This window comes from Camelus bactrianus, chromosome 14 (genome assembly GCF_048773025.1).
Source record: "Camelus bactrianus isolate YW-2024 breed Bactrian camel chromosome 14, ASM4877302v1, whole genome shotgun sequence".
In the NCBI taxonomy this organism is placed as follows: Eukaryota; Metazoa; Chordata; class Mammalia; order Artiodactyla; family Camelidae; genus Camelus; species Camelus bactrianus.
In genome coordinates this window covers 1,298,169-1,320,729 of record NC_133552.1, presented here as the reverse complement: position 1 = coordinate 1,320,729, position 22,561 = coordinate 1,298,169, and the positions used below count along the sequence as shown (strand labels likewise).

The following is a 22,561-nucleotide window of genomic DNA, read 5'->3' as shown; positions in this document are numbered from 1 at the left end:
TCGCCTCAAAGTAGCGGGTTTGTCCGGAGGTTGGAAGAGTGAAGGTCTGGAGTTAGCACTGCAGTGGGAGACAGGGGTCACCCCCGTCGGAGGGCCAGCCGGGCGCCACACCCTCCGGGGGGGCTGGGCTGAGCGAGTGGAGGAGTGGGGTCGGGGCAGAGCCGTGGAGGCCGGCGTGCAGGTGTGAGAACACAGATGTGCAGAGGGGCTGCCAGGGGTGTGTGGAGTTGGGCCGGAGAGGTGACAGAGCCTAAATCTGCATGGCTTTGCAGGACCTTGACCTCGTCTGAGAGCAGTGGGCTGCCGTCAGAGAGTTGTCAGAAAGTGGCAGATCCGATGGGAAGACCCCTCTGGGGGAGGGCGGCGAGTGGCCGAGGGGGTGAATGACCCGAGACAATGGGAGGTTTTGCAGCCCCAGCGCGGGATGTGCCAGAGCAGGGGTCGTGGGACGGAGAGCAGGGGTCGTGGGACGGAGAGCCGGGTGTGATCTTGACTGGCGTCTTGGTGACAGAATGGACAGGCTGGGTTAGACTGCATGTGAGGGAGGGGAAAGGGGTCCGGGATGAGGCCCAGCGCTCTGGCCTGAGCAGCTCGGTGATGACTGTGTGGGTCACGGAGGCTCCGGGGCGCGGGAAGGAGGCCGTGTCTGCAGGGTCGGGAGGGGCCGTGCCCGGTGGAGGACGTGCGCTGTCCTCCCTGAAAGGCTTGGGAAGCCTGGGTAAAGCGGGGACACCAGGGGCCCTGGACAGAGCACCTCACTTTAAGGGAGGGCGGCGAGCAGGGCGGAGCCCGAGGAAGAGGCCTCGGGGTGCCAGGGCTGCGCCAGGCCGCTTCCAGAGCCCGCTGTGCCCGCGGCGGCTCCTGCGCTCAGGCCCTCGCCCTGGGGGCCCTGTGCGCATGCTAAACACCTTTCCTGCTCGCAGGAGTCCTACGCCGTTATCTCGTACCCTGTTTATAGACAAGTTACCCGAGGCACCAGGAGGTCAGGTCACCTGCCCGAGGCCAGATGCAGTTGGTGAATGCAATTCATAAATGTTTTCAGCTTTACTCTCATACCTATTCGAGCCAAATGTCACTTAGGAGGTGTCGTTTGAAAATGCTCATACAAATAGGCGAAGGACCTCCATGGGTCCTTTTTATGTAAGGACCAGTCTGTGACAAGTATAGAAAAGTATTCACCCACAGTTGTGATAAATTAATGGCAGATAATGTTCCTTCCTGTTGGCCACAGAAGGAGCTGGAGAATTAAACAGCACATGCAGTTTCCTAGCTAACTTTCTGCTATTGAATATAGAAGAGTTTTTACAGTTATCCTTGAGAGATTTACAGCATTCTCAAATCACATTACTTTTTTTTAACCTTTGTATGTAAACGTTAGCTTCAAAATGAGAATATTTGTATCACACAACACTCCATGGAGGAGGAAGACAATGAAAGAGCTCTGGCGTCTGAGCTCCGTGGAGTCGGCACTGACCAGCTGCTTATGGGCGAGAAGTGTCAAGTCCTGCCCACTCGCCAGGGGTCGGAGTCCAGTGGACTCACAGCCCTCGAGTCCATTCTGCGATGTTAGTTCCTTGTACTGAGCTGCCTGTCTTCGCACCATCCCACCCGCCCTCTCCGGACTCCTTGGTCAGCACCAAACCTGTCTACTTTCGAGAGGTTAAAAAGCTTCTTAACTGTTTAAGTGGGGATTTACTGGGAGGTGGTCTGTGCGTATGGAGAAGAGGGTGTGTTTGGGGCCAACAGACATACGTTCACAGTTTCCTGGTTTCGCGACCTGAGGAGGTACTGGCCTTCCTCGCTTTCGTCACCTTTGAAACAAGCTAGTGATCCCTGCGCGACGATGGCTAAGAGTTTAATGAGTAAGATGTTTTTAACATTTATAGTATCTGGTACCTAGCCCCAAAAACCATGTTAGGAGCATAGCTTTAAGCCTGGTTTGGCTCCCCAGCTCTGGCAGTTAGCTGGTGACCTCGGGCAAGCCAGTCCGCTTGCTTGTCACTGTGTGTCTGGCACATTGTATGTTTATAATTGGTAATATTATCATTGATCTGTGTTTTCATAAGGTTTCATATTAACTGGACCTTGGCCTCTCATTAAGGAATTTCTAAATTAAAATAAATAATACCTTCTAAATCATAATTAAAGATTTTAGGAAATGGTCATTAATTCGGCACTTAAAAGTGGATTTTATGTGTAATATTTAAATCCCAAATGGTGATACTTAAATTGAAGCTGTGGCTTTGAGATGTCCTTTTGCTACAAATGCTTTTCTGAAAGCATTTTGGGGTTTTAAGAAAGATACTCTGTTTACAGTTGTGAAAACTTGGGTAGTGTCCGTGGATATAACTCCATTGTTTCATCGTTGATTTTTTTCCCCTAAAGTAAGGAAGGCAGGGAGAGTCTATAATAATTCTGACTTAACGGCAAAATATTAGAAGCAGCAGTGGGTTAATTCAGCGTTTGTGTAAAGCACTAACATGGGTATATGTAATAAATATATTAATATTTACACCACTAATAAATATATTCACACGTGTTATATTTATATATTAATATAGTAATGAAATAAATATAATTTAGAAAGTCTTTTAAATATTACTTTAAAGGCAAATTCATAAAATGAATGCTGAAAAGAGAAAGTTTAAACCATTTTAAGGAGGCAGTATCTGGGAGAAGAGCTTAATCTGTGGTACTTACGAGAGGGACCATTTGCAAAGACCTCAGACGCTCCCCTCGCTTCTGCAAAGACATCCTTCCGCAGCCTCCCGGCAGGCAGTACCCTCCCCCGAGCTGGGAGCTGGGAGCTGGGAGCGGGGCCTTGAGTGCTGCCTGTGCCTGCACAGCCCGCCAGGACACCCTCCCGCCACTGCCTGTCCCGGGCCCCCCCCCCCCCCCAGGAGAGCGAGCTGAGACCCCAGGACACAGGCCTTGTTCTTTCTCATCTTTTTAGTTCTGCTGCACTGCACCGTCTCTCGCACTTTCTAATTCAGCCACAAATCCTCCAAGAGGAAGAACGTGTGCGGTCATTTCTGTATCGCTAGCTGCCTGTAGCGTGTTGCCTAAAACGCTCTCCAGCACAGAGCAGACGCTCGTCTAAAAGTGACTGACTAGTATCGCTAGTGACAGTCATCCTCGTCCGTTTCTCTGAGCCCTGATCATTTTTGTTGTGTAACTTCAGTTCGCCTATCTCTGTCGAAAGTAGGAAGGCTGCAAGTTTTTCAAAATATTTTCCAGTTAAGGGGGAGGGTATAGCTCAGTGGTAGAGCGCGTGCCTAGCGTGCACAGGGTCCTGGGTTCAATCCCCAGTGCCTCCATTAAAAATAAATAAGTAAATAAACCTAATTACCTACCCCCCCAAAGAAAACAAATAAAAATATTTTCCCGTTAAAACTTGTAAGTAATTTTTATTGATCCTCTTCCAAGTTAGGACTAGTTGGTGTTATTTTCTCAGCAGTGAAATCCGCTTAGCGGTGATGCTTTTGTAAGTTTTAGAAAGACTGTATCAACCATTACCAGTGTCCAAATAAAACCATGAGATTATCGTGTAATTGTTACTTCTGTTTCATTAAAACATTTTTCTTTTGATGTCAACTATTTCTAAGATAAAAATGAAATTTCTGCCTCCTGGTGACCAAAAATGTTATCAGCTTGATACTTTATGATTTGCAACTATTATATAGAATGCTTTTCCTTTTCCTGAACTAGATATTATGTAATTGAAGTTATTCAGTGTAATACCATATGTTATATGGTGTACACTTATTTCAAAGTACATTACCTATAAAATGCTGCCACTTAATTGAAGTAAATAAGTCTAATCATGGCAGAACTGAACAGAAAACATAATTTTTCAAACTGCACTTCCCTACTATTGATTACAAGATTGTATCTTAATACCATGTAGTCTGCGCTCAGAATCATGAAGATAATTATCAAAATTGGTAACATTTATAGTGAAGTATATCCTGTGCAGCAAAGAATTTAACAAACTTTCAGGCAGTTTTCTCTTTACGTAAAGGAAGAAAGGGCTCTGCGCTGAACCCGCGGCGCCCGCGTCCGGCCCGCCTGCTTCAGCTCCGCAGCGTCTTCTCCAGACCCCTGCTGCCGTGCTGCTCCCTCCCACGTCACTGTCTTTCTCCACTGCCTCATCCCTGTCTTATGTAAACTCAGAAAATGTTCTCCCATTTTTAAGGAAAAAGATTCTTTCTCTGACCCCACATCTCCTGTTAGCTGGCTCCTACTTTTCTGACCCCTTTTCACAGCCGAACCCTTTGTTTTATATTGTGTCCACTTCTTGGCTTCCCACTCATTCTTCAGCCAGCTTCAGCCTGGCCCGTCCTCTGTGGACACCGCTCCTGTCCAGGTCAGCCTGGCCCGTCCTCTGTGGACACTACTCCATCTAGGTCCCAGTCCAGCCTGTGTGACCCCAGTGGTGTTTCTCATGGCAGCCGTGACCCCATAGTTCCTCCCAGCGTTTTCCTTACCATCCTCATTGTTTCTTCTCTGTCGCCTTTGATGGAATTCAACCAGAATCACGTAAACTGGGGAAATCAAACAGTGAGGTCAGTTCTAATAGGATGAGTTTGAAAGATGGAGCAGGCTAGTCAGGCCTAAAAGAGCAATGAGAAATTCTGTGTCTCACAGGAGATAATGAGGTTTAAAGCAAGGCTTAACAAATTTTGAAGAAAGTGGGAGGCCACCTGGCAAATGCAGGGCAGTGTCTCGAGGCCTGAGGTGTGCAGTGAGAGCGGAGGCGTCTGCAAGCAGGGAGCAGACGTCCGTTTTCCTGGTGTGACGAAGGCGGCCAGCGGTGGTAGCTCCCACAAGCCAGGGGAGCGGGGGCCTTGAGAGCAGCAGGGCGACTCGAAGGGCAGGCGAGAAGGTACTCCAGTTTCCCAGACTGCTGCGTTACAGTTGTGCCTCTTTGAGCAGGGGGTGCGGGGCACCTCCAGATTTTCTTTCTTCTCTCGACACAGAGACCGGTGCTCTGTCATCCAGCCTCCACTTGCGGCCGCGAGGCTTGTGAAGCAGTTTTCCGCGTTGCCAGGGGAGGCGTGGGGAGGGTTGTCGCTGGTGGCGTCCAGTTCGAGGGTTCTGCTGCACGTGGTCACATCTGGAAGCCACGGTTCTGTCTCTGGAAGAAGGGGTGTGCATCTGTGTATCTTTACCAGCTCCGCCGCTTCTGTACCGTAAGGGAGGTAAAACTGAGAACTGTTTTCAGAGGATTCTAAGAAAGATTATTAGTAACTTCTTTGTTACTTGTTCCCGTTGACTTCCAGGTACATATACGTATCTGTGCGGCTCTGGCTCTGGCTCTGTATGTATGCCTTTCTAACATCAGGGAGATAAACTTGTCAGCCTAGCCACACACTGTTCTTGCTGAGGAGTTCTGGTTCCCCGCCCTTTATGCAGCTAGAGGGCTCTATATTCTCGGAATGAACAGGGGCGTCATTCATTTCCAGGATTTTTTTTTCGGCAGGGGAGGGGGAGAGGAGGGAGGTAGGTTTACTAATTTATTTATTTTTAGAGGAGGCACCAGAGATTGAACCCAGGACCTTGTGCATGCTAAGCATGTGCTCTGCCACTTGAGCTATACCCTCCCCTGCATTTCCAAGATTTCTTAAAGAATAAAAAGTCAGTATTTCTAGATGGTTAGGGAGAAGGCCCTTAGTGATGGACTATTGAAAAGATAAACAGAAAATGGAAGTCCAGAGCAGAAAGTTTGGGTTTTTTTCCTTTAGGCGCAGTCTGTGAAGATATTCAGAGAAGGACAGGGGGCTTTACGTGGAGCTGGAAGGAAGGGAGGAGGGAGGGGCTGCAGGCGAGGTAACGTGACAGCGCTCGTTTCAGAGTCGGGGAGGATCAGAACACAGGCGCTGGCAGCTGCAGGGGGGACAGGGACACCCGGCTTCCTGCCGTCCACGCGGCGCTGCAGGTCGCGGCCCCACTGAGGACGTAGCAGCGCAACTCGCCGAGGACGAGAAAAGTAAGCCGCTGACGGGCAGGAGCCGCGTGTCCGTGCAGAATCAGAAGTAGCGAGGCAAGGCGGTGAGGCCAGCTGGTTCCGCGCATTCCTGCGGCGCCAGCTCCCTCACCCCGGCTGTCCCGTCCCTGCTGTCACTCTGCTCCAGCCGGGGTCCGGCCCTGGGCCTCCTGTCCTCTGGGACGGCCACTTGACCGCACTGTCACTGGGAGAAGAGTGTCCCTGAGGTGAGGGAGGCTTCACAGTTCCTGTGTCCCCTGGAGTAACTAACAGAATTCTCTAAAGCCTGTGTTACCTGTGAAATAGAGGTCATTTGTTTCCACGGTTAGAGGGGGATGCGTATGCGAGTCTCGGGCTCAGTGCCTGGAGACAGGTCAACACAGGACCTCGGCGGGCAGAGTCACGTGCTGCATGCTCTCTGGGGTCTCTGCAGCCACGCTATCCCGGGTCTCCTTGTGCTGCTCCCTCCTCCTGCCCTGCAGGCGCTGGGCTGCCTGGGGTCCTCCTTCACTCACTGCCCTTCTCCTCGCTCCCTTTGGTTGTAGCATCCGTGTGTGCTGGTGACTCAGATCCCTCCTAGCAGCCCAGGCCACTCTCCCAAGCCTCCTGTGTACAAAGTAGCTGCCAGGCCACCTGCATGTGGTTCTCAGTTACCTAAAATTCATCATATCCCAGACCATCGTCCCTCAAACCTTGGTTTTTGATCTTGTTTGGTAGTAGGATTTTTCACCCAGCTCATCGAAACCCAGAAACATCTTTGAACCCTTTCTTTCTTTGCCCCTCCCATCCTTCACATGCAGTCAGACATAAATCTAATTTCGACTCCTAAATACTTACTGAATTCATTCCCTTTTCTCCCTGCCTCTAGAAAACTTAGAAACAGAACAAGAAAAAGTCTTGAGAAAGGACTTAAACAGGTTTTTTTTAGTTTTTCTCTGAAATACATGAGTTGAAATATACATTCCACTTAAAGAAAAAACACTACTGTGAATATTTTATAGGAAAGTTTCAACAGATACACTTTTTTTCAGATATACTCCTTTGTTGATATAATTGAAGTCACTTGAAGAAAAGAATAACATTTAGCTACACTTGGAGCAATTTATTCTGTTCTACCACATGAAAGCGCTGCCCAAGTGCACACTCTGTCGTAACAAGCAAAGGTGGCGGACGCTTGAAGTAAGAAGACAGCTCGCCCCCTTGCATTGCTGTAAAGAAAAGTGAATTGTCTGTTACGATTATTATGTATTGTTTACAGACTGAGCAGAATTTTCAACGTGATACTGTCCTCAAGGATTTACCAAATACAAGTTAAGATATGTCATAAGATATAAGTATGTTCCTATGATAGCTGTAGTCATTTCTGTTTGGGGAACAGAGTTCTCAAAATTGCATTCCGTAGCAAGTCATATTTTTCAGTGGTTCCAAATTTAAAATATTTCCAGGGAAGCATAGTAACTAACAGAATTTGATCATCTCTTCTAGTGGCCCTTAAGAATTCTTTACTCAGTTTTTAAATACAAATTATTTAAACTACTTCCCCATTTGAAGTGCAGTTTTGAAACATTGCCATTTCACAGCATTCATTTTACAATTCAGTGTAACAAATATGTATTAAACTGTCTCTCCTATAAATGTTCTGAAGTGTCAGTTTTCTTTAAAAGCATTTCAGAGGCAGATGGGCAGAATGCTGTTGGAGAGCTGTATTGTCTGTAATCTGTCTTGAGAGTGTAAGGTGCTGCTGTTACACTGTCTCAACTGTGTTTATTCAAGCATTTTATTTAAGTCAGTATTTCAAAGAAAGACTATGGGATTTTCTTTTTCAAAAAGTTCCCCTATGCACGGGACAAGCACCTATGTCTCGAGAAGAGGACAGTGAGGTCTCCTTTTGGCACCAAGCCCAGTTCTGCTTGGCAGATTGACCGTTTTTTCACGTTGCTGTATTCCTTTGAAAACTAGAAAAAAAAAAAATCTATTCACTCTTTTGAGGCCGCCAAGGGATGAAATCCTTTGATCCTTCAGCTAACATTAGAACATTTCTCTCAGCTCTGAAGTATGGCAGAACACATTTAATTTATTCTCCCTTGGTATAAACACTGAATGTTTTTAAGAAAAAATATCTGAAGACTTACTGTGGGCTTTCTTATTAAAGGGAAGTACACCTGCTCCAGAATAAAAACAACAGAAAAGTTGATGATGCAAAAACTGTAAGTCATTAAGAACATTTAAAATATATACATGAAGGCGCTGTAGCTGAAACATGGAATTACCTAGAGGGCAGCCCTGCCTGCCTTGCTCTGCGCTGCTTTCTGAGTCTCCACCGTGTTGACCGGGAGCCGGCAGGGGTGGTCCTCCTTCACAGAAGGATGAGGCAGACCCCTGCCGCCACCGCCTCCAGCCTGTCTTCCCTGTCTCTGAACCCCTGGATTGGCTTCCCTTCCCATTGATTCTTCCACATAGACAGTATTCCAGACAAACAGTTGCTTTTTAATGCTCATATTCAGCTTTATCAACCTTATATATGTGGTTTTCCCACTGATACTACACCTGCTTAAGTAAAATTTTCTCCCATCATTCGAAGACCATTTTTAGAATTATTTCTTCTGAGACGTCTCTGATCACCTAAACTCTGGAATTGACTTCACTGTTTTTTTAAGTCCTGTAAATCTTCTGTCAGCATCTCTCGGTGGTATTTAGCATTTCCTGTAAGCATTTGCATTTGGGCTTCCTGGTGAAAGTATACAGCGCCATCTGTTAAGAATTCTTGCCACAAACCAAACTTGAATCTGAGCACAGCTCTGGATCCAAGTACCAGTTTGCAGAAAATGTAGATGTTAGAGGAATGAGTGAAATGACACCACGGATGCACTTAGCAAAATCTTCTGGACACTCAGAAACTTTACAGGACAAATGACCAAGCTTCTTTTAACAATTAAGTTGAAATTGAGAGGGGGAAAAAGACCAGGGAGAACCTATAGAGTAAAAGAGATTTAAGACACGGGCGACAACAGAAAAATTTTAAAGTTTTGCGACTCAAAGTACACTATCAAGAGTGAAAAGGCAGCCCACAGGATGGAAGAAAATATTTGCAAATCCCATGTAGGGGGTTAATATCCAGAATATATAAAGAACTGCTACAATCCAATAACAACCAAAAAAAAAAACCAGTTAAAAACGAGCAAAGGACTGGAGTAGACATTTCTGCAAAGAAAACATTCAGACGGCTAGTTCACAAATGTTTATGGTGATTCTTTGCATTGCAAGCACGGGAAGCCTGACACTGCTTACTGGAGCAGGAGAGGAAGTTTATTTAGTGGGCAGACGTAGATCCAGCTTCAGCCCAGCTTCGTCCAGGGTTCAAACAGCCTCTTTCTGGCCTGCGTTGGAGACCAGCCCCCTGGAAGGTCCAGGCACTCGTCTGGCCTCGCTGTCCTAAGCGGGACATTCTTGCATCATCAGAGCTCGGGGGGAGTGGAGTGAGTGGCCCAGCATTCTCGCAGCGGTTCCCCCAGTCCCCGCATCTGGCTGAGCAGGGCTCAGCCCTGCAGGAGCGTGGCTGCCGCCTGGCCAGTTAGCATCTCCCTCCAGAGGTGAAGACGAGTCGTCCCACCCAGACAGGAGTGGGGAGGGATGGCTTCTCAAAGGCCAGTCAGGTCACTGCTGCGAAGATCGAATGACTTCATTTTGATAATGTAGTTTGACCTTTCGCATATTCAGATCTCTGTCATTCTACTGAATTTGTAAGTTTGCTTCAGCTGAGATGTTATGAATAGTGAACTTTGTGTAGAGATTACGCAGAATGCCGTGCAAGTGAAGCCCCTCGTGGACACCTTTGTTTGCTGGCCAACGTCCGTTCCCCTTCCTGCTAGCGACAGTGACCTGATCAGTCTTTTGTTTTTAAGCATTTGTACTAGACTCTCTTATGACGGTTCTCCGTAGTACCAAAGAGAGGTCATTTAAAGTAAAATGTGTTTTTACTTGGGTGAAGGTTCCATACAGTACATGTATGTGTGTGATCACTTCTAAACCGCCTGAAACTTGTTTTCAGTGTGTGTGTTCTCTCTCTTTCAGGGCTCGTTTCGTACACTGAGTATCTGTTCCTGCTTACAGTCCTCACTAGTGAGTACCTCAGTCCCTCAGTGACCCTGACTGTTCCTACCAGGCGGGGCGCGGAGGTTCTGTACTTGCGTCTCTGTCACTGCGGATGTTGCCGGTGCCTTGGCGTCTGTCCCTGCAAGATGACGCTTGGATCGGGTCATCCCTGGGCTCTCGGCCTCCTTTGCTCTCTGCTCCCGTAACTTTGTCTCATGACTGAAGGCTCTTTGAGCAGAAGAAACAGACCTAGCCTTCACTTAGGGATATTAAAAATGCCTCATCTGGGGGGGTATAGCTCAGTGGGAGAGTACCTGCCTAGCATGCACGAGGCCCTGGGTTCAGTCCCCAGTGCCTCCATTAAAAAATTAATTAATAAAAAGGCTAATTTCCTCTCCCCCAAAATACAATAATAAATAATTTTTTTTAAAATGCCTCGTCTGAGGTGGGCAGGGTAGAGCTCAGTGGTAGAGGGCATGCTCAGCATGCACACGGTCCTGGGTTTAATCCCCAGCGCCTCCATTAAAAAAATAATAATAAATTTTTTTTAAAACCTAATTACCCCCCTCCCCCCAAAAACATTTTTTTAAAAAGCCTCATCTGACATCCTGCAAAATTCCTGACCAGCCCTCTTCAGACTGTCAAAGCCAAGAATACCAAGGAGAGATTAAGAAACTTCCCCAGCTTGGAGGAGACCGAGGAGGCATCCCAGCTAAATGCAGCGTGTTTCCTGTGTCTGACCCTAGAGCAGAAGAAACGTGCAACCCAAATGAAGTCCATAGTTTAGTGTGAAATGCTGTCGTGTTAAGTGCTTAGTTCTGATAAAGGCACGAGGTTCCAGAAGATGCTGACGGTAGCGGCAGCTGGGTGGGGGGCCGGTGAGAGCGCGCTGTGCCGACCTCACAGCGTCCCTGTAAGTCCAGAATCACTTACGAGTAATTTTTTTAAAGCCTTACTCTTGAGAAAGGGAAATCAAGGATAATCAAATGAAAATAGCCAAGGTACTGTAAGAATACAGGAAAGCGCCGAGTATAGCTACAGAAATAAAGTGGTTGAACTACGTGTGCTCTGACGAGCAGAGCACGGCGGGGGAGCAGCACACCGTGGAGGCAGGTCAGCCTCTGCAAGCTGGTGTCCTAAGCAGGTACGGCTTTTTGTCTGTCTTAGGCACTTACGTTGTTTCTGGTGGCTCATTTCAAGTTTGAAGATCTGTATATCTGCAAATAAATTGCCTTTCACCAACATTGCCATAATTATTCATTTTTCACTTGCTTGCAGAACCCCATACTGGGTTTCATGTTGCATTTAAAATGCTGGATGCAGATGGTGATGAGATGGTTGAGAAAAAGGAATTTTTTAAGGTAAGTAGATTCTAGTTAATTTTGGTTCATTGTTGAACACCTGTTGTGTTTACACTGTACTGTAGTCTGTTTAAGTGTGCAATAGTGTCCTGTCCCAATATGCATGCCTTCATTTAAAAATACTTCATTGCTAAAAATGCTAACCATCCTCTACCAATGCAGGGTTGCCCCAAACCTTCAATTTGTAAAAAACACAAAATCTGCAAGGCACAATAATACGAGGTATGCCTGTATTTCTAATGGAATACATCATATGAATGATCTGTAATGTAAAATACACACCGGATTTTGAAGAAATAAGAAAGGACTATAAAATATATTGATTTTTGTATTGAAGATGTGATAAAGTCATAATTTTGAGATATAATTTCGCCTGTTTCTTTACATTTTTGCTGCACTTTAATGAAAATGAAACTGAGAACTACAGATGATAAATTATCTTTTATATACTTAGTCAAGAAAAATAACAAGTAATTTCAATCAGTGGCTTCACTCCAAAGAAAAGGCCTTGGTTCTGAAACGGATGTTACTTATGTAAGTTAATTAAAATGTTCATTGTGCAGGTGTCCTTCTTCTTTAAAAGGATTCCTCAGTTTAACAGACTTTTTAAGTAACTGGACAACTTCCAGCACTGGCCTCACTGGCTGAGACACTGAGAGCTGCACCCGCCGCTGCGCAGCCGCACACCTGCCCCTTCCCTCACCTCGGCTCGCCCTGCGCTGAGGTTCGCGCACTCTGCACCCTCCTCCAGATACTTTGTGAACTTGTTAAATGTTTATAACCTACTTTTTGTAGGATCCCACTGTTTATAAATGTGTTCTCTATTTTATGACCTTCTTTTTGCTACATCATGTTTTCTTAATATTTGAGATAGTTTCTTATGTATAAAACCAAATATTTTAGTAATTAAATTTGCAAAGTCATGGTCTAGACCCTTGTCAGAGGGGTTTAACTGTGAGGTTACATTATATACAATAAACTGCACCTGTCCACAGTGTGCAGAGGGATGAGTTTTGACAAATTTATGCTCTGTGTCCCTACATCCCAGTCAAGATCTGAAACACTTCCCACGCTCCAGAAAGCCCTCTTGGGCCTTTCAGTCCGTTCTTCACCCGTCCTGGCCCCAGGCAACAACCAGTCCTCTGCTTTCTTCTAGCATCGATGTGCTCCTTTCCTCGAGTCTCACGTAAATGGAATCAGAAAGTGTGCGCTCTGTTTGCCTCGCTCGGGCCCGTCCCCGCTGCCGCGGGCGTCAGTGGTCTGCCCGTCCCCGCTGCTGGGGTGGGTGGGGGGTCTCTGTTGTGCGGACGTCGTTTCATCTCCCCAGTCCCTTGTGGACGAGCATGCTGGTTGTTTCCAGGCTGAGGCTGCTGTGAATATTCATACACAGGTCTTTGGGTGAATGTATGTTTTCTCTGACTGAATACTTAAGAGTGGGGTTGCCAGGTCATACGCTAAGTATAAATTAAGAAGCTGCCAGTTCTGTTTTCTGGGTACTGTTTTACATTCCCACCCGCAGTGGGAGAGAGTTCCATTTCTTTCGTGTCTCAAAGGCTTTTTTTCAGTCCTAAATTAGTCATCTATGTGTGTGCTCATTAATCCATCAGTGGTTTTTCTAAGTAGTTAGTAGGTGCTGATCACTGTGCCGTATACTTGCCTTTTTCCTGGTTCTAACGTGCCTACTAAAACATTCTAAATCACTTACTCAGGCCAATACTTTCCTGCTGGTCAGCACTGCTCTAGAGTATACAGGGCTAAAGATACTGAGAAATTTTTAGATGTACTTTGTTGCATACTCCTTATGACAGTTGTCTCAGATGCTGGAAAAGATTTTTCTTACTCCTGCGTTTGCAGCTTAAGTAAAAAGGCTGGAGGATTCCAGAGGATTGAAGTTGCCTGAAATAAACCTCTAGGTACATGAGGTTTCACTGTACTATTCAGAAAACAGGTGGTAATCTTATAAAATCCATTTTCTCAAAGTGGGAGAAGTTAAATGTACTAAAAGCTGTAGAGAAGACTACTGTTTAACTGCTGAAAGAATGTTTGGAATGTTCCACGTATTCAGAATATGTTATAAATAAGAGATACGGATTTGGACCCCAAAAAAGTGTTTCATTAGAAAGTCATTGTGAGCAAATGTCAGCCCCCTTCCTCCCCAGGTCTCCTCCCAGGGGCCCATGGAGCCACGTCCTGCAGGGTCTCCTTCCCTGCGGGGCAGCCTCCACCCGGGACGTGGCACACACCTGCTTCAGGAGTGTTTCAGATACTTTTTCTGCGTAATCATTCAACACGCTGAATTTGAAGAACGCTTTCTGAATACCACGGTTTTTCCTGGTCAACCTCCTAAGCCTGTAAAGGGTTCTTTGTGCTGATCTTAGAAATGAAACACTAAACTTGATAACCTGTGGAGCATGATACACTATGTCAATTAAAAATAACAGCTTAGAGGAGAAAAAGCATTTACATTAATTACTTGAATAATTATTTCATTTCCATGGTCATCATATTAGGAATCCTAAGTATGTATTCTCTTCTATTTGAAGTTTTATTGAAATAGCCAAACAGTTCTTTTCAGGTCAGAGAAGCATGTTTAAGGGGCAGGATTTGTGAGTTTTTTCAGCTTATCTGACTGTTTCCCCAGTAAATTTTATTTGTTGCTCTTCCTATCATAAGTGCTAGAAAAGTAACGAGAATTACTTTAATACCCAAAACAGAGGCATAGCAAAGTGACTTGAACGGCAAATGCAAAAGTAACGAAGAAATCTATTAATATGAAGTCTTAGGAAAATGTCCTAGAATATAAATTGCCTTAGTTTGTTTCTTTTGTGCTATGTGGTACATTCCGGTTTTGTTAACATCAGGTCTGCACGCTGTGTGGTAAGTGTATTTATTGCTCACTTCTTCATCCCAAGAACAAGTACAGTGGCAGCGCTCCGTGTAAACTCTTCTCTGTCAGCAGACCACAGGCCGCCTGCAGCGGTCAAAGCCAGTGATAATCAGTCCATTTCGTCTTTACCTCGATAGAAGGTACATCTGCTTATTTGGGATAAGAGCCAGGGTTTCAGTGTAATTTCTTTAAACAAGAGATTGATGACAAGTCTGTTTACTAGTATAGATTTCTCTTTAGGTGGTCCCTTGATTTCACAGGTCTTTCATACTGGTAGGAAGGACTGTGCTCTTAACGCAGTGGTGTAATAATTTTATTATACTATGTCTACCTGCTAATGGGGGGGCTATAGCTCCAGTGGTAGAGTCATGCTTAGCATGCGTGAGGTCCTGGGTTCCATCCCTGGTACCTCCTCTGGGAATAAATGAGTAAACCTAATCACCTCCCCCAACCAAAAAAAAAAAAAAAAAGGAAAAAGGAAACTAAATGTACCTGCTAGAGTTATTATTAACTGTAAAGGCCTTCAGTAGAATTTATTCTTCTTGATTTTGGAATAGTGTTCTTATTCCAGAACTTAATCATGATCCATTCTGAAAGCAAAAACAAGTTAAATTGACCCTAGATAGTTGTCTTCACTTTCAGCCTGAAACTGAAAATACGGATCAGTATAGAGCTGGTCGGTTTGGCAGTGGTTGTTAGACGTCGGAAATTCGTATTTGCGCGTGCCCTCCTGCTGCCTTTGTAGCTGCGTATAACCTCTTTACCTGTTTTTGGTTCTCTAGCAAAGCACCCCTATTTCTACCAGAAACTTTGCTCTTACCTCTACCTAGAATGCCCTTTCCCCACCCCCTTGGTAGCTTTTAATTATTCAGCTCTCAGCCCAGATGTCATGTCCTCAAAGACAACTCCCCAGAATAAGCATGTCTGACAGAAAGCCTGAATCTTGGCACACCACTTCATTGTCTTTTTATTCTAGTCGTAGCACAAGACTGAAAATTCTGGAATTACCTGACTGATTTGTTCACTTGCGCGTTATCTCTGTCCCACTGGATGTTGTCTACATCCCACTGGAATGTAAGTTCAGTGAAAGCACCCCGTGCCGCCCTCTGTCCGTAACCGCTGTGCTCCCAGCACGGAGACCGCACGTGGTCACGTGGGGGCACTTAGCGCAGTGCCGTCGTGACTCAGCGTCACATGCAGCCGTCTCAGAAAGCACCGTAGTAGACCAGAGAGACCTTTTGGCCTAAGAGGGTACCTGGATACAAAGTGTTCATGGTCTTTCAAATGGAGCTGTTACTACAAAACAAGATACACAGCACTGCAGTCTTCAAAGTGCAGCCGAACCTGCCGTAACCTCTCCCTGAGTCCAGACCAAAGTGCCTTAGCTAAGACTCTGGCAGGGCAGCTCCGTCTGGCACTAAACCCACATAGTCAGACTGCAGGACTGACCCTTGTTCTAAGTTCCACATGATACTGGGACAGCCTCCTGAAGAACTTCTTACTTCAGTGAGCTAATTCTGTTTGCTTTTTTGTTTTGTAACTATTTACAATGACTACGTGAAGATTATAACTATAGACAATAACTATATTGTCTTATAATAAAAGATAAGTTTTGAATGTTCTATAAAAATGTATCATTTTATGAATAACATCTGTTGTTCCTATTTTTAAAATTATCCATCTGATAAATTTGACTGATCCTTAGTACTTGACCTAACAGAAACAAACAATAACAAAAGAGATCAAATGCCCAGTATTAGCAATGAAAAGGAGAGCTCACCACACATCCTGCAGGCATCGGAGGGATAGAAGTGGAACACTGTGAGGTACTGGTTCCTATGTGACTGGGAGTTTGATAACTCAGACGAACGGACAAGTGCCTTAAGAAACAAAACTTACCGAAGCTAACGAGATGGGATAGAAATCTGAATGGCCCTTTATCAAAGGAACTGGATTTGTTATCAAAAACTTTCCCACAAAGAAATGTCCAGGCTCAGATGCTTTCACCGGTGAAACCTGTTCAAGCACACAGGGATGCAGAAATGCCCAGTTTGCACAGACTCTTTGAGAAAACGCAGGAAAAGGGAACAGTTCCCTCATGTGATGAGACCAGCACATCCCTGATGGCTGAAACTTGGCGAAGACCTAACAGGAAAAGTGGACTATAGACCACCTTTCCTCGTGAACAGAGATATGAAAATGCTTAACCGGATGGAGCAAAGCTCGTCAAGCGCTATATAAAATAACACATCACGACGAAGTGAGATTTATCCACAGAGTACAAAATTTGCTTAATAGTTGAAAACCAGTCAGTGCAGTCCATCTTAGTATTAACAGAATAGAAGAGGAACCAACACGATCATACCAGTTCATGCACACAAAGCATTTAACAAAATAAGCACTTTTGTGATAAAAGTTAGCAGGTAGGAATAGGAGAGAACTTCAGTCTGTGAAAGGCGTGCACAGAAAATTTAAAGATACATCCTGCCACAAGATGAAGTACTGGACGCTTTCCCCTTGAGGTCAGGAACCAGGCAAAGGACGTCTTCTTACCCCTTCTGTTTGACATTTTGCTGGAGATTCTAGAGATAAAAGCAATACAGGGGGAAAAGGGGAAAAGATGAGAAAGGAAGAAGTAAATCTGACTTTACCACAGATAATAGGACTAAGGAACTGACAACCAAATCACAGCCAAATCAAAGACGTGTAAGTGAATTTAGCAAGGTCTCCGGGTGGGAGATCAGTGTAGAAAAATCCATTGTGTTTCCGTATAATGGTAGCAAACTTTTGGAAAATGAATTTAAAATCAGTTCTTTTTAGATGGTGCCAAATGATATAAAAGAAGTAGGAATAAATTTAACAAAAAACATACACCAGAAACTTCAGACATTGCTGGTAGAAATTCAAGGAGACCTCAATAAATGGAGAAATACACCATGTTAATGGATTGAAGATTTGGTCGTGTTAAGATGTCACTTCTTCCCAAATTGGTCTAAAGATTCAATTTCCCCAAGCAGAAACCCAGTCGACTTTTTTTTTTTTTTAATAGAAATTAACAAGCTGATTTTAAAGAGTATATTTAAAAGCAAAGGCTCTAAACCACCCAGATCAATCCTGAAAAGCAGGAATAAATCTGGATACTCTGACACTACCTAACTTTAAGATTCTGCAGACCTGCAGTAGTGGTGACACTGTGACGTTGCCCTAAGGACGGACAGGTAGATCAGTGGAGGGGAGCAGAGTCCACACGTACATAGTCACAATTCTCAGTAAAGCCTCCAGCTCAGTTAATGAAGAAACAAAAGTCTTTTCAACAAATAACACTAGAACAAGGGATAGGATATTATGTATATGAAAAAGCCATAACCCTTGCCTCAGACCACATACAGAAATGTATTTGAGATGTATCTTACGTCTAAACATAAAAACTAAAGCCATGAAGCTTCTGGGAAAAAATATAAGAGAGTATCTTCAGGATCAGTAAGTCAGTTACTTAGGGCACTGAAAGCAGTGACCATTAAGGGAAAAAGAGTGATAATCAAAATTAACGGCTTCTGTGTATTAAGAAAATGAATAGGCAAACTGTAGGATAAGAGAAAATATTTTCCAAGCAGGTAATTGACAAAGGACTTGTGTCCAGAATATATAGTAGATCCATACAACTTAGTAGTTAAAAAAAATTAAAATCTAGATAAAAGAGTACAACAGACACATCAGAAGAGAAAATGTGTGAATAGGAGACAGCACTTGAAAAAGTGAGTTATCAGGGAAATGCACGTTAAAACCACAGAGAAGTACTGTTCTTCCAATAGAATGGCTGAAATTAAAAAGGTTGATGGCACCACATGGTGAGGCTGTGAAGGAACCAGAATTCACTTTGGAAAAAGGCTTGACAGTTTCTTATAAAGTCAGACAGACCTAACTGTTCCCTCCTGGGAATTTACCCAAGAGAAATGTTAAAGCATGTCAAAGACAACAGAGGCTGCGCAGGGAAGTTTGTGGGAGCTGCGCTGCACAAACAGTGCACACGCTTAGCAACACGGTGTCATGTGCGTGAATGTGCATCAAGAGGCTGAATCTCGTGCTGAGTCACCAAAACCACAGCAGAGGTGAGAGCTGTGTCTGCTGCCTTGATGGTGGTGGTGTGTTAGGGGGTGTGCAGAGGTTCAGACTCATCGAGATGTGTACATTACCGTGTGCAAGTTTTTGTGTGTTAAGTATACCTCAGTAAAGCTGGGGGAAAAAGAAAAAGTTTATGGCAGCTTAAGTCACAGTAGCCGAAAACTGGAGGCAGTAACGTGAACATCTGTCAGCAGGTGAATGGATAAACAGCTGTGTATTTATTCAGATGGGTCCAGCTCAGCAACAAATGGGAACGTGTCCTGATAGCAGACAACACAGATAAATCACAGAGCCACTGTGCCGAGTTATAGGAGATGATGGCAGACACAGACGACTTGATGCCATTTATTTGAATCTCTAAACCAATGAAAACTGTACGGCCCAGATTTGTGCATTGCAGTGCACGGGAGTCTTCCCCGAAAGAGCTGTGAATATTAATGACGAGTCGGGAGTGGGGGTGGGTGACTAGGGACCACGAGTGGCGGAACATGGGTAAGGCTGCACCCGAGTCATGTGTTGGGGGTAGTTTATTACAGGGTTCTCTCTGCTGTGTTTGAAATTATCCCTAATAAAAATGTTAAGAGGAGCAGTTTTAAGCAAAGTAAGAAATGTTTGGGTGTTGAACATGGCAGTATACTGATTGTCAACTTAAATAAAGGATAAAACAAATAAAAGCTCTTTAACGTTATTCCCTAAAATTGGGGGGGGGGCGAGTGTTGAAAAGTCTGAGGGCTTTAGAGAGCTAGAGACGAGCCTTATGCCTACAACAAATGTAGCAGAAGCAGCAACATTTGAGGCAGCCCTTCTCAAACTATTAACAAAGAAGCCGTCTAGAAAAAAATGGGTGGAGATTTTGTCTACATTTAATTTTTTTTAAACTTTTTTTTAATTTGCTTTCCATGTGAGGACTGGTACAGATGACACTGAACGGTAGGTAGGTTTTTAGCGTGCTCAGTCCTGAGGTACTGTTGACAGTTTTTTAACTGGCAGAAATGTAGGCCTATGAATTATCTCAAAGCTTTATAAATGCATAAAGAGAAAAGGGAAGGCTGTTTATATGATATGAATAGCTTTTTAAGAGCTATACACTTGCAATATGGCCATAAACAATCAGAAAAATTAATTATGAATAAAAATCCTCTTGAAAAATGAGGATAATCATGAAGTTTTTATATAGTGATGCCTTTAGTATATATATATATTAAGTAAGCCAGCTTTCTTAGGAGAAAAAGTGATCCAAATCATAGTAATAACAATGTTAATACTTGTATATCTTTCTCCTTTAATTCTTATGTGATCTAAGAAAAAAACTGATATTAGGAGTTATAATAAAAAATTTAATATTTAATTTAATATTTAACAAATAACTGGTATATATTTTGTAATAAGAACTTAGCATCTGTTTTTAGGTTGTTTTGAGAATTCCGGTAGACACACAGCTGAATTCATGTTTGCACTCTTTTTAGCTGCAGAAGATCATCAGTAAACAGGATGACCTGAAGACAGCAGTAGCTAGTGAAACAGAATGCCAGGTATGTGCAATAAGCCGAACGTTTCCAAACAGACGTTATTTACAGTAGCTTCTCTATTCTGTTTGTTCAAATAAGTATTCCCAGATAGTCCAGAAAGTCATCAGTAACTTGACTTTTCTAAATATTTGAGTAGAATTGCTACATTCACGTGATCCGACCTCAAGAGGCTCCCAGAAGGATGTATGTAGGCAGAATTTTCCTCCCGTCACCAGCTCCCATGTGTTCTTCCAGACAGACTTCATGCGCAAACTCTGCCCCCCTTCCTGCGCCCCCGCTGATGGGCCTGACCTTGCCCTCCCCGCCCTCCGCGGTGCACCCCCTCTCTGGATTCCTGCTTACCCTCCACTGAACAGTGCCCAGAAGATTCTAGAAGCCCCCCTCTGCCTGAGCTCCACATGCTGCCAAGTAGCCTGCTTTCCCCCACGTCTTGTCCCGGCTGCCTTTTCACCCCTTAGATTCAAGGTTTTCGTGGGTCCTGTCAGGTGACAGCCACACTGCCTACCGCTGTGTGTGGGAGGCAGGCTGGACCAGCACCTGAATCCAGCACTTCTCTCTCAAACTATATGGTTTAAACCCTTTTGTTGTTTAGTTGCTGCTGATAATCTTTTTAGTGGTTCTGTGTTATTATTTTTGTTTATTTTCTGGGAGACTGGAAGGAGGAAGGGTCTGTGGATCTGCATCACTCATTACCTTGAATGGAATCCTCACCTGTTAATTTTATCATTAGGAAAAGCTAGCGTTTTTCAAATTTCCAACATTCAGCAGAAGGTCCAAGGCTTTCCTGCTTTGATTCTCTCCATCCTGCTTCATTAGAAAATGCTAGGAGGTCACATTTTGAAATAACTAGTTTCACTATTCTGAGCTCTCTCTTTGGCCCACTGCAGTTGTGCCCACAGCTGAAGTCCCCCTGGAGCGATTCCGGTGTGTTAGCCCTCGGTGTTTTTCTCCTGCTCGAGCGAAGTCCGTAGAGAACGGTGCTATGCAGAGTAATAGAATGTTATTTGCCGTTGTTGTTACGAGAATCTTTTGTGGGTATTGTCCTAGGAGTTCTAGGCTGCTGTGTCCATTTTTGTTCTTGGTTATGATTACCTAAAATTATTATACCCTTTTTTTGTAGGAAACAACAGTGAAAGAACCTGAGATTAACACAACCCTTCAGCTACGTTTCTTTGGGACAAAAGGGGAAAAAAAACTGCATTATAAAGAGTTTCGTAAGTAAGTGCGAATACTTATATTCATTTAGGGAAATTTTATAGGTAAGAGGTAAAGAAACAACTGAATGCATTCGTGCCCCAGGACTGCAGACCGTTAAGCCACATACTGTGCGGAATTCGTCTGAGAGCAAACCCTGTGAAATGTAAACTAAAGTTACTATGCTAAAAAACATCTAACTTACTATGAAAAATAATACTCGTGTATAGACTATAATAATTATATTTAGTAACGTACTATAACAGTTGGTTCTTAATTTAAAACAAACCTGCCCAACTTAACGTCAGACAATGACCATTTCCTATTGCCATGAGTCTTTGGGTCCAATGGGTGGTTCCCCGATGGGGGCAGGGTCGCCCTTCTGGACTGCACAGGCGCACGCGGCGGCCGCTGCCGCTGGTTGGCTGCCCCAGCCCTGGCTCCGGCGCCACCCGGGGGGCTCAACCGGGCAGCTCCGCTCGGCGGCGCAGTCTCCGGGCCTCCTGCACAGGGGTCCACGGCGTTTCTCCGTGACGACTTCTCAGCGGTGCCTTCACAGCCTGAGACGGGTGTGTGTGGATGTGTCAGTATGCAGCGCGGGTGTCTGTCAGTGTTACACCAACAGTGTGTTTACCCACCCTGAGCTGACTGCTTTACCTGTGAAGTGGGCCTAGCACTTACAGGGTGTGAGATGCGGGGCCCTCCTGCCTCCTCAGGCGGATGAGCAGCAGTGGGCCAGCAGTGAGCAGCAGCGAGGCCACCTGAGAAAAGAGGAGAGCTCGAGAAGAGACACAGGCGTGAGGCCCTGTGGCTGGTAAAGGACCTCGGTCCTGCAGAGCTGTAAATAAGCATGAAGTGGGAGAGTGGCCAGGGAAGTGTGTGCCCACCTGGGGGAGAGTTCGCTCACCGGAAGACCCAACTTCAGTTAACCCTGCGAGGGGAGGCCCTGAATGGAGGCCTGGGGAGGGTACCTGTTCAGACGTGCCCATCACTCTCTCCGGATGATGGGTGACGGTAAAGGGAGGACTTTGTGAGGGAGGGGACCGCTGGGATTGCAGGCAAGAAATGGGCTAGCGTTGTGGCAAAAAGGATTTCCAAGTGGGAGAGTTTCCAAGACATAGGAGATAAGATCGTAGGGCTTTAGTGACTGTTTCAAGTTGCTTCTAACTTTAATTTTCCTTAAACAGAATAATTTCATCTAGAATTCTTCCTTTAAATTTTTTTTAATAGGAGTTTCTGTAAATAATAGGCCCTGAGAAATCTGTCATGCCATCATGCAATTAAAAAAAAAAAGGTCCAGTTAATAGAGACTGCTTTAAATGCAGTTTTTCAGGAGCTTATCTCTTGAATAGAGCAGAGTGCCCCTGAAGTTAAAATTATAGGTGTGCTG

General features: G+C 44.7%; 1 protein-coding gene across 5 annotated transcripts in view; it reads left to right on the top strand.

The window, feature by feature from the left end:
* MICU2 (mitochondrial calcium uptake 2) overlaps positions 1-22,561 on the top strand; it is a 70,716-nt gene that overhangs the window by 39,365 nt on the left and 8,790 nt on the right. For 4 of the 5 annotated variants that reach the window (XM_074377912.1, XM_074377909.1, XM_074377910.1 and 1 more), the window contains 4 exons: positions 10,058-10,105; positions 11,357-11,439; positions 19,915-19,980; positions 21,098-21,195. In XM_074377912.1, the coding sequence (XP_074234013.1) occupies positions 10,058-10,105; positions 11,357-11,439; positions 19,915-19,980; positions 21,098-21,195 (295 nt within the window). The remainder of the gene's footprint in view (positions 1-10,057; positions 10,106-11,356; positions 11,440-19,914; positions 19,981-21,097; positions 21,196-22,561) is intronic. The other variant, XM_074377911.1, reaches the window with a different exon arrangement.